The 11,670-nt window shown below is 57.5% G+C and overlaps 1 protein-coding gene across 1 annotated transcript; it reads right to left on the reverse strand.

Moving 5' to 3' along the window:
- Positions 1 to 808: 808 nt before the first annotated feature.
- LOC115344797 (von Willebrand factor A domain-containing protein 5A-like) lies at positions 809 to 10,798 on the reverse strand. The gene is made up of 18 exons (XM_041125614.1): positions 10,752 to 10,798; positions 9,634 to 9,693; positions 9,015 to 9,262; positions 8,687 to 8,909; positions 8,187 to 8,329; positions 7,918 to 8,032; positions 7,349 to 7,476; positions 6,988 to 7,076; positions 6,390 to 6,534; positions 5,994 to 6,073; positions 5,359 to 5,470; positions 4,847 to 5,011; positions 4,599 to 4,702; positions 4,054 to 4,235; positions 3,668 to 3,874; positions 2,972 to 3,195; positions 2,637 to 2,763; positions 809 to 2,432 (listed from the first exon to the last, which is right to left on the reverse strand). The coding sequence occupies exons 2-18, from the start codon at positions 9,680 to 9,682 to the stop codon at positions 2,353 to 2,355; spliced, it is 2,421 nt and encodes an 806-aa protein (XP_040981548.1). The 5' UTR covers positions 9,683 to 9,693; positions 10,752 to 10,798; the 3' UTR covers positions 809 to 2,352.
- Between the last annotated feature and the right edge of the window lie 872 nt (positions 10,799 to 11,670).

The raw sequence follows: 11,670 nt of genomic DNA on the forward strand, positions 1-11,670 counted from the left end.
TTTCATTACGTAAAGACCCCCTGGCTAAATCACAACAGCCCAGATGTGCCTCAGCAAACATGGCACTTTAATCTTCAGCACCAAGTGATGACCTTTCCTGCGATGGTTCCTGGGAGTGAAGACTCAGGTCTGGGTGTCACCTGTTCTGCCCCATATCGCTTCCTTCCCTATTGTCTCTGAAACCCCTTATCTCACAGGAAGGCCAACAGAAAGTTCAGCTCTTTCACTCTTCATTGCATAGGTGGAGCTCTGGGCCTGAACCACCTGAATGCCATTTCCTAGCATTATGGAAATAATCAGTGTCCTGGAGAGTGTCTTCCTTGGGATTTCAAGGAGGGAGCACTGCATAAATGTATCCCTGCAGAGGATGAAAGCTCTGAGCTGGTGCAAACTGAGGTTTCAACACCTCAGGCAATGGCTGTCCCTCCCCAGACCTCCAAGGCATTTCAGCCTGCTCTGAGACACAGAGAAACTGAGGTGGGGCAACAAGCACAGGTTTTTCCAAACTGATGCAGCAGAGCCAGGTGAGGCTCCAGGAAGGGGATTCAGCTCGAATCCTGCAGAAGACTATAATGGCATTGACTCCTTCAGAATTAGGCAGCTGTGGGTGACTGAGGTTGCCTTTTCAGCTTCTGCCAATGGTCAATGGGAAGAAAGAAGCAGAGTCTGCTATTCCCTCCAGGCCATGGAGACCAACAAAGTATGATCAGGTGAGTCACCCTTGGGAGTCTCTTAGAGACTGGAAGAAGCCCAAACCTCTCCCTGGATCAACAATGCATTTGTTGGTGGCTGAAGTAAGATGAGCTACCAGTATTTCCTCACAGTCATGATTCACCTCTCTAAAATGTGAGGTCCCCAATGCCCTTCTTTCCTCCTTCTACACCCCAAGGAGTGTGGGAGGGCACATTTCCCATCCCATTTGCATCTCGGGGAAGGTGACTCCTCTGTCTCCCCACTGACCTCCAGAGCAGGAGGGAGTTGCCAGTGCACACAGCCATTTGCGGTGTGTCTGCTCCAGACAGCAGAGGTGAAGCTTAAAGGGAGAACAGCATTTATCTTCAGAGCCGCATGCTCCAATGGATTTAAAAAGTTAAAGGCAAAACCAAGCTGGACGTTAACCACCTGACAACTTTTCTGTTACAGCTAGGATAAGTTAGACATCAGTCACCTATCTGCTGGGCAAAGTGTTGCTACAGCCGCTACTGCTGAGATCAAGCTGAAATAAATTCAAGCTAAAAGAAGTCTAGAAAAAGCCTGGCAAGTCCTCAGCTCTTGTCTTGCTAACCTAGAACAGGTCTGTGCTCTTCCAAGAGCAATGGCATCACCTTATTTAGTGTGTTACAATATACAGCTCTCTGGGAAGCGACGTCCTTTCATGCCCCTCCTGGTGACTCATAGATGGCCCCTGGCAGGAAGGATCCTAGGCCCAGCGGAAATAAAGGCTATGACACACACCTTTTGGCTTACAGAAGCTTCACTGTTTATTGGGAAATGAATCGGAGACTTTGCCAACATGGAATGAGACCCATGAATTCAGGGCCCCGGGGCAGGAGGGAGTACACTGCATGACTGGTTTGCTAATGAAAAGCTCCTGCAGTTCCACCTCCAACACGCTGATAGTTTTCAAATCAGTCTTGTCCCACATGAGTTCTCTTGGACTTTATGATGGGCTGGGTCTGATGTAGGTGAGAGTTTTACTTCCGAAATTATTGGTTTGCATGGCAATGCAGATGTGGGAGTTCTTGACACAGCCTCGTCTTTTGGGGTAAAGCAAGGAGGTCAGCAAGTGGGGTGCAGCAGGAGTCCTTCATGGGGAGCCACTGCCATTGTGCCTGCTGTTGACACCTCTAAACGCTCATCTTTTCTGGTGTGCGCAGCACCCTCTTGTCAAGACAGAAACTATAGACTCATAGAATCATAGAATCGTTTAGGTTGGAAAAGACCCTTAAGATCATCGAGTTCCACCGTTGACCTAACTCTACCAAGTCCACCACTAAACCATGTCCCTAAGCGCCATCTTTGTGGAGGCCAGTAGCCCACTTTGGCAAAGCTAAATTCAGGAAGGGCAACCACTGGGGAATGTGATGCTTCCTTCCCACTCCCACATCTCCACCCAAACCAAACCCACTGGAGGCTCTGAACTAGAGGTTTTCTCTTGAGGAGTTAGTTCAGCATGATACAGGTTCAGCCCAGCTAGTATAAGACATAAGCAGTGAGAATTCATCTCTAAGGTAAGACCCCAGCTGGTAGCAACAGTGGTATCCCAGCACGGTAGTGAATTTAGGCTATACTTTCTGGCCCTTTTTAGCTCTGCAGGTGCTGCCGGTCTGTAGCACAGGGCATGTGTTGAGCTCAGAGCCTGAAGACACTTGGCTCCACGGTGCTCCCAAGGAGGGTATTGGCTGCCTCCAGGCACTTGTCCAGCTGGGACACTGCAATCAGTGAGAGACAGGGGCACTAGGGGAGTCCAGCAGGAGGGGGGGTCCACAGACGGAAAGGAGAAAGGGGACACAGGACTCCTTCATCCGTCCCCAGGAAACTGTGGTCCTGCAAAGGGGTGAGGCAGGTCCCACTGGAGAGAGAAGGGAGGAGGCTGTGCTGTGGGGATCAGCTGGAAAAGGATCCTCAAGACTCACCAGCTCGGCTGCATAGCCAGGTCACAGCCTTGGCCTCCAGCAGCTCACAGAAGTCTCGGTAACACTTGTCATTTCTGTTCAGCCAGGTCAGAGCCAGCACTGTGGCCCAGATGCTTGGCTCCAGGACCTGTAGGAGAACAATGACTCAGACCAGCACGCAGTGCTGAGCATCCTCCCTGCCCCGTCACTGCTTCCCACCCCTTCCTTTGTGGCTTCTGGTTTCTGATCCGTTCATTCCTCTCCGGCTGCCCTTGGGATGCCAGTGTTGCCACCAGCCAAGGGGTTCCCACTGCCCCAGGATGACACACTGCTACCGTAACACGTTCTTCCCTTACCTCGCCAGGCATCTTTCCCTTGATTTCAGCCTCATCGACTTCCAGCACAGAGGCCAGGCCTGAGCTGAGGGCCCAGGAGCCATCTACATTCTGCAGTGCCACCAGCTCCTGGCACTCAGCAATGTCTTCGCTGGACCAAGGCCCAGAATTTTGAGAGCACAGAACAAATTCCCTGGGATTCACATGCTTGAGAGAAGAAATAGGTGGTGGTGGTGGTTTACATGCTGTGGGAGAACACGCGAGCAGGAGGGTTGGGACAATCACAGAAAGATGACCCTTCTCTACTCCCCTGTGCAATGCCCCAGAACTTTGTCTCTGCTCTTCCTTTAGGCAGCCACCTGCAGTCTAAGCTCCTTCCTGCATGTCCCCAAGCAGTCCCATCCACAGCCCTTTCTGGACACCCCTAACTCACCCCCAGCTTTGGCCATTGCCTCTTCTCCTGGCATTCCTGCCCAGCCATGTCCCAAGACCTCTCTTGACAGCCCCCCAACACTTCTTATCCAAATGTGTACTTATGATCCAGCACCACCCCTGTCCCTTCCCTGGGTGTCCCTGAGCTGGGTCTCCTATTCACTGAAGAACTTTCAGGTTTAAGGGTAACTAAGGGAAGGGTTAAAGGCAAAATTCATTCGTTTCCATGCCATGGGCAAGACATGGCAGCACAATCCTCCTGTAAGGTGTTAGATTATCCCATACCTTTTGAGCAAGCCCCCTGCTGGGACGGGTGAGCAATGCCATGGGTGAGTCGACGGAGGGCAAGCCATGATGCACACACTGCTGTCAGCCAGCCAGGTGGGACCCAGATTGCCCTATGACGGCAGGAGCTGCTCATAATGGAGCCACAAAACTCAATGGTCTGGCAGGGGATGAGTGACTGGCGGGGTGGCAACAGTGCCAGGGGCCCTTTGAGGGCAAACAGGGAAAGGGGCTGGATTAAGCACATGGGAAAGGAGCACCTGGTGGTGATGGGGCTTACCCAGTGAGACTGGCGGTGCCCTGTGGCTGGGGTTCCAGCTCCAGTGGAATGAGAACAGCCCATGGAGCTGCCCCACCAGCTCTTTCCCGTGAGTGTCTTCCCTTACCTCGGTACCAGGTGACCCTCTGTGACGTGCGAACCCCCACATAGCTGGTAAAGGGGCAGATGATCCCCGAAGCGAGGCTGATCTCGACTGCGCGATGCCTGGGTTCATCCCCTGACCCACTCGCAGCCTCTGGCAACAACCTCTTCAGCAAGCATCTTGCGGCCAGGCGATGCCCAGCCAGCCTGGGGACAGAGTGGGGTGAGGCCTGACCACCTGGCTTGCCTCCATGCTGGAGAAAGGTGGACAGAGAGAGAGCCTGGACATCTGGGTTCTCTCCCTTCAGGGGTGAGGATGGGCAGAGGGAACGGACAGAGGATGGACAGGGTCCTTGTCTGTCTGGAGGGAAGTGATGCCCAGGTGCTTGGGTCCTGCCACTGTGGGGTCAAAGCAGGGAAGGAGGGCATGCTTGGACACCTGGGTTCTCTGCCAGTTTGGGATTGTGTGTGGAAGGTGGGAATGCGTAAGCTATCTGGGCCCCCTCTCAGCTGGAGTCCATGTTCAAAATGAGAGGGATGCATGCATCTTCCCTTGGGACAGGCTCTCACCGGCCATCTCCCTGTGGGCACAGTGGGAATTCAATCGTGTGACTGACATCCTGGCCGTCCAGGCTGTACGTCAAGGTCATGACCCCCTTGGCCACCGTGGTATCCTGGGAACACATGGGAAGCTACTGAAGGTTACTGGGGACACAAGATGGTTACTGGGGGATTTGGGGAAGCTACTGGAAGATTACTGGTGGTTACTGGGAGGCTATTGGGAGGTAGCTGGGGGTGACTGTAGTCCCAGCTCTCACCTGTGCCTGTCCGTGGATCTGGGCATAGAGAAGGCTGTGTTGACCCTGAAAGATGGACTGAGGGGTGCCCCCCAGCACCTCCACCTCCAGGCCACAGGGCAGGGTCCAGCTCAGAGAGACTTCCTCAGCTGCTAGCTTGAGGGCCCGCTTCAGGCACTTCAACACCTGGGGACAGAGGGCAGGACACCGCAGGTCGCAGCTCCACCAGGGTTCAGCCCATGGCCCCTGGTGTCGGGGTTCCCTGGGGGACAGTGGAATGGGGGGGGTAGCCCGCACCAGCTGTGTTCCCCGGGCACAGTCAGGTCTGTGGGTTATAGCGGGGCAGAAGTCCGGGCACCTGGGTTCTCAGTGGGGTGGGATGGTGGGGTAGAGTCAGGGGAAGCCTGAGTGCCTGGGTTCCTGGGGCAGCCGGGTCTCGACTACCGTGCGTGGGCAGTCCAGGTGGTGGGGTGCTTGGAAGTCAGTGCGTCTGTGGAACAGAGGGGGATCTGCCAGGGCTCCTGGGTTCCTACCACAAATATCATGCTGTTGTCAGAGCAGACGTAGGCAGCTTCACCTCCCGTCTCGCTGGCCAGGGCTGTAGCTAAGGCAGCGCTGTCCTCAGAGAAGCAGAAGGAGAAACACCTATGGGGGAAGCAGGGAAAGGTGTCAGAAATAAGAGCTGGAGGTGGGTGCAAGGATGCTGGGACAGAGCTGGAGAACACGGGCTGGCATTAAAGCTGGGGGAACAAAGCTGGGGTGCAGAACAGGGGCGCAGGAGGAAGAGCAGGGAGTAGAGTGAGGGACTGGGGTTGGAGCTGGGGTTAGACAGGGAGCTGGCAGAGGAGAGCTGGGACTTGGGGCAGAGCTGGGGTCAGTCTAGGGGGGCTGGGGCAGAGCTTGGGTGCACGTCAGGGTGTGCAAGCCCTGTGCCTCAGTCTCCCTGCTCACTCTGGGAAGGGTGCCTTGGTTGTGGCAGTAGTAAGCAAAGACTTCCACGTGGGGGCTTGGCACAGGAGATCTGTGCAGGGTGGGAAGGATCTTTGGGACACTGGAGGGACCCAAGGATTGGGACAGGCACTGGCGAGCAGGGGCCCTCATCAGGGGTGGAAATGACTGGACAATCAAAGGGTGACCGGAGGACTGGGGGGCAGAGCGTCCCCATTACCGGTGGCTGTTGCGGTGGCGGCAGACCTCAGCTGCGATGGCTTCCTTGTCGGGGGGTGGCCCGGCCATGAAGATGAAGAGCTGGGAGACAGGGGACATGAGCGGTGAAGCCCTGCACAGGGACCCCAAAATGGGGAGAGCAGGCCCCTGAAATGGAGAGAGGGGCCCGGGAGAGAGACCCCCTGCAGAGAGACTACCCCAGGGAGAGAGATCCACTCAGGGACAGAAACGCCCAAAGGGATAGACCCACTTCTCCACCCCCCCAGGCCTCACGGCGTCCTTCTTGTTCGCTTGTGACCACCACATACCTCGGGTGGCTCCTTCCACCCACACTCCTGTGTCCTCTGTCCCCCTGGGACACCAGTCCCTCCACCCCTCCATGCCCCTGCACCCAGACCTGGCGCGTATGCCCGCGGGGGCGGGAGGTCTTGTAGATTGAGCGGAGGGTTCCCAGCAGGTTGGTGTCACCCAGACTGGAGCCGGCGGAGGGGATGCGCCGCATGGCCTCGGTCAGGTTGTCCTGAGTATATTCAACACTTTGCCTGCAGGGGGCACAGCACGTTTGGAGAGCACATTGCTCTATGGCGGCCCTAGTGCTCCCCGAGACCCTGCCCCATAGCGCTTCCCACAGCTGTGCCCTAGGGTCCTCTGCAAGACCCTGCCCCATACTAGTTCTTGAAGAGACCTTGCTACATAGTTCCTACAAGACTCTGCTCAACAGAACCCCAAGAGGTGCCGTCCCATAACGCCACAAAGATCCCGTCTCCAGAATCTAGCCTTGCCCTCCAGCACCCAGTTGCGCCCTCCACCACCCAACCTTGCCCCATGCCAACCAGCCGATTTCAGAGCATGCACACCTGCCCTCCAGCATCTAACCCTGCCTCACAGCACCCATTCCAGCCTCACAGCGCCCAGCCATGCCCCACAATATCCAGCCCTACCCACCAGCACCTAATCCAGCCCCCTAGTACCCAGCCTTCCCCATGTTTGCTCACGGGTAGATGCCCACAGAGCTTTCTCCATAGCAGTAGATGTTGAAGTAGCAGCCCAGGGGCAGGCTTTTGAGAAGGAAGAGCAGGCAGTCCTGTGGAAAGACACAGCAGGCGGGTCTTGGGAGGCACTTGTGGGGGGTTCAGAGGCCTTTGCCCATAGTCTGGTCCTCCTAAAGCCTCTGGGCTCCCTTGGATGACCCAAGCCAGTGCCCTGAACTCACCATGGCACTTGAGATATTTCAGGACCATTTCAGGCCCCAGCAGTCCCCCCTCACATCTCTGTCCCTCCATAAATGCCTGCCCTGGCCCGCTCCCCCTCAGCCTGCTCCTCCACCCCATCCTGGTCCCGGCTCTGCAGGGATACCTGTGCATGCTCAAGAAAAGTGGTGTCCAGGAGGAAGATGAACTCTCCAGGCAGGCGCTGCCCAGGCACTGCCTCAGGGATACTGGGTGCCAGCATCACCAACACCATGGGGTCACCAAGCAAGGAGGCTGGAGGAGGTACGGGGTGGGATGAAGGCCAGATAGGGACCCCTCTCCTCCTCCTGGTTCTGATTCTCATTGTGCTTTCAGCTTCCACCATCCCAGAGCCTCTGATGCCCCACGTTGGTACCTCAATACCCTACTGTACTGCCCACTAATTACACAGCCCAATGCCCCATGTATTCCAACCCACTGCCTCCAAAAGAGCTACCCAGTGAGCCCTGAAATAGAACTCCCCGTATGCATCCTGCTGTATCTGATACCTCAGGACAGTGTCCCCAGCACCCCACCCTGGAGTCCCAGGACCCAGACTATCCCATCTGAATGCCTCCCGTTCTCATCCCAGTGTCCAATGATCTCTCACCCCCCAGAATCCCCGGTGTCTCCCCGTGCCCCAACGCCTCCTGCAACCCAGAGGTGCCTCCACGTTCCCTCCCCAGCTGCACTCACCTGGAGGGGCCCCAGGGTCTCCCTTCTCCACCACAGCACTGACTGCAGTGGGTTCTCCAAAATACACCAGCAGCTCCAAATCATGCCCACCCGGGGGGCTGCCAGCCAGTGAGACCTGGAGAAGGGGTGCGCGGTCATACACGGCAGGAGGGGACCAGACCCAGCATTGGGCCAGGAGCACAGGCACTGATCCCAGTGGATCCCCTTTTTCTCAGTGATGACACCCCTCCCCTGCTTCCCCCAGGATCCTGGCACTCAGGAGGGCATACCTGTGCAGTGCTGCGGTCCCGGGCAGTGTAGATCAAAGGGGTGAGGGCGAAGTTGGCCTGGACGTTGGCCACTCCACGGGGTGACTGCAGGCTAGCAGTGAGCAGCAGGCTGTAGGGCAGCTTGCTGGTGAGACAATTCCAGACTGCAAGGAGAAACATGGCACTGGGGAGGGCAAAGGCTCTGCCTGCAGGGGTCGGGGGGGGCAGGATTTGGCATCCATGTATAAGACATATGGAGAGAATTGGGGGCTGTCAGTGAGGCGTATGGAGGGGTCCATGAGTCTGTTTATGGGAAATGTTTGTGGGAGTTGTGGATGCCCGCATGGGGCACAAGGAAGGATATGTGGGTCTGTCCAGGGACTGCATGGGGGGAAAATGTGGGTCCCCCTGTGGGTGCAAAGGGAAGTTGCATCGGGCCTGTTTGTAAAGTACATGGGGAGTCTGCGGCCCTTCTGTGGGGTGTGTGGCTGGGAGGGCAGGTTCCTTGTGGGGTCACTCACCATAGTGTTTTGTGTAGGGATGCAGTGTGGGTGGCAGCACAAAACGGGCTGCTCCATCTGGCTCCCGTGGCAGCTCTTGGACATAGTGCAAAGTCACGACCACCTCCCTGCCAGGGGGCAGGGTGCCCAGGAAGCAGACAAACACCTCACCCGGATAGTTAGACTGATCCTGAATGTATTCCAGATTCTCCCAGCCCCCTGTAGCCTCACGCAGCTGCTGGGCCTGGGTGGGAAGGGGAGGAACAGAGAGGTGATCACCAGGCAGGCCACGAGCTGCTCGTCCCATGCCCCTGTGGTGGTTCACCCATTTGTCCCTGGATGCTGGTACCTCATCCCGCAGCACGGCCTGGACCTTGGCATCCTCACTGCAGGCCTGGAAGGAGTAGATGGCCATGTCGGGGCCCAGGGGGAAGACGAAGAGGACTTCTTTGGAGGCCTGACTTTTGTTCTGGTAGAGGAGTTCGGAGGCCACGTCAGCCACATAATCCTGGATAGCAACATCCACCACAGCACTACACAGAGGCACTGTGGACAGGGGTACGTGGAGCCACTTCCCCAGCAAAAAGGATCCTGTTGCTGTTGAGAGAGAGGCAACCTGCCCACCAGCACACATGAATGATGCAAGGAGGTGGTTGGGGCTGCTTCAAGTATGTGGCTGTTCCCACCCTGGAAACCAAGACTAGCTGACCAATGTTACTGAGGGTCTAGTGTGAGCCTGCCATAGAACAGTGTCTGCCCCGTGGCCCCCAGCTTCCCTTTTGCCCCATACCTCTGTTCCCCACCCATTTTCTGTAGAGCTCTTGACCTTTCCCATCCTTGTTTCACTCTGGGAAGACACAGTCCAGATATTTCCCTCTACAGCTGCCTATCCTCCTCCTTTCCTTGTCCCCCTTTGGGCGCATCCCCCACCCCCCAAATGTCCCTCAGCTGTCCAATCTCCAGCTCACTGTCATGGCTGTAGGATTTTTCTAGAAGTCCAAAGCTCTGACGCCACATTTCTGGAGACCTGCAGACAAGAAGGGTCTCCTGTAAGAGGAGAGAAGCACAGAAACCACGAGGCAGCCCCTATTTGGTGATGATTCCTTGCCATTTCCCCAGTCCTACACACATAGCTGGAAGGCCCAACCCACCATGTACAGCCAGAGCAAACCCAGGGATTCAGAAATCCCTATCCATGAGCACTGGGATGTCGTCAGGAGTATCTCTGCATTGAGGAGGTCTGCACCACATCCCCACCATGGGAGGATCTTGAAGAGAACTGAGGCATAGCGAGGGAAGGTGGAGAGAAGAAGGTGTGAAAGCAAGAGTGGATGGATGAATGGATGGATGGGGCTGTATTGGGATGAAGAATACGTGGCTATCCACCCATGGCTGGATGGATAGATTGGCAGATGAGGCCCATTTTGGGACAGATGGAAGCATAGGTGGACAACCAGAGAGACATAAGAATTGTTGTTGAAATGGATGAATGGACAGGTGGAGGGGTCCATTTCAGAAGAGATGAACAGGTACCCATCAGAAACAGTATTGTGTGAATGTAGCTGCACAAGAGAGAGCACGTGTGAAGCTATCTTCATGGAGTAGCTTGCGAGGGCAGGTTGAAAGTCCAGCTAATAGGGGGGAACACGAAGGAGAGAGAAATGAGGCCAGGGTCAGGTATGCCATGATTGCAGAGCAAATCCCAGAAAGGCATTGGGCGGAGGGTGTAGTTCAAGCGATATCTGGCGGTCTTCTGGCCAAGTGCCGGGAGGTGAAAGGGACCGCCCTCCACCCCAGATCCATCCACATAAATCTCTCTGGTTCAGACACATTTACCTCAAATTCCCCAGTTCCCGCTCTGGGGTGACAGGGTGGGAAGCACCAAAAGAATCCCCACGCCACCATCACGCTGACAGGGTGGGCAGGCAGAGCAAATAAGGTGTAAGTCCTCAGGGGAGTAGGGGTGAGGGATGGACAGGGGGATGGACTGGGTAGAGACAAGCTCTCCCCAGTGAACAGGGACAGTGAACAGAGAATAAGGAGAGAATAACAAAGCGAAGCACAAACGAGCAGACACTCACCGGAAGGAATCGAGGCCAGAGTCAGCAGGGACGAACTGACAATCAGATGGACGGAGGCAGAGATGGAAGAGGAAGGGGGAGAGAGAGTAAGAGGCAGACGGGTGAGGTACGGGGGCGCAAGGGGGAGGGATGGAGAGAGCGAGCGAGAGGTGTTCGGGCAGCCGGGAAGATGCAGGGCTGCGTCAGCAGAGGGATGGCTGCGGTGGAGAGAGAGAGAGGCGGAGGGGCAGGCGGACAGACGGACGGGAAGGCAGGGCCGGGGGGGCGGAGACACCCGCCATCCCCCACCGGGGCGGCCGCAAACCTCCTCCCGAGCACCCGGGCGCCCGGTTCCCTGGGGGCGGCGGGGGCAGCGGGGATCCGGGATGCCTGGGAGCCCGCGGGACGGGGAGGGGAGAGGGGACACCCCCGGCGGAGGGGATCTGGCCGGGGCCCCTGGCCCCCCCTCCCCGCCTCGGCAGCGAGAGCGGCGAGCGGGCGGGAGCGCCCGCGACCTGCGCTGCGGGACGCGGCACCGCATGAGCTGCTGCAGCCACGGGAGCGTCCGCGCACCCTGCCCCGGGGACAGGGGACGGTGTCCCGGGCAGCCACGGGAGCGTCCGCGCACCCTGCCCCGGGGACAGGGGACGGTGTCCCGGGCGGGGAGCGGCGACCCCCGCCGCCGCGGGACGCTGGGGCACAGCCGCGGAAGGGACTGCAAATCCCGCAGCGGGACCGCTCCCGGCCGAACGGAGCGTGCCGAACCTCCCCCGCCGCCCAGCCCTTCTGCTCCGGCCTCGCACCCGATGCAACGGGCGGCGGCTGCCGAGGGCCCCCTGCGAGCGGGGCGGTGGCTTCTGTGTGCCTGGGGAGGCGGCACTCGTCCCTCCACGAACCTGTCCCCCTGCCAGGCCTGCGGCGCTGCCTGCGGGCTTGGAGGCTGGG

The sequence above is a fragment of the Aquila chrysaetos genome, chromosome 8 (assembly GCF_900496995.4).
Source record: "Aquila chrysaetos chrysaetos chromosome 8, bAquChr1.4, whole genome shotgun sequence".
Taxonomy (NCBI): Eukaryota; Metazoa; Chordata; class Aves; order Accipitriformes; family Accipitridae; genus Aquila; species Aquila chrysaetos.

Coding starts and splice junctions, on each gene's coding strand:
- LOC115344797 (XM_041125614.1), bottom strand. CDS start 9,682: ATGTGGCGTCAGAGCTTTGGACTTCTAGAAAAATCCTACAGCCATGAC. Junction 9,263..9,633: donor AAAATCCTACAGCCATGACA/GTGAGCTGGAGA, acceptor CTCTCTCAACAG/CAACAGGATCCTTTTTGCTG. Junction 7,477..7,917: donor AGACCCTGGGGCCCCTCCAG/GTGAGTGCAGCT, acceptor TACCTCCTCCAG/CCTCCTTGCTTGGTGACCCC.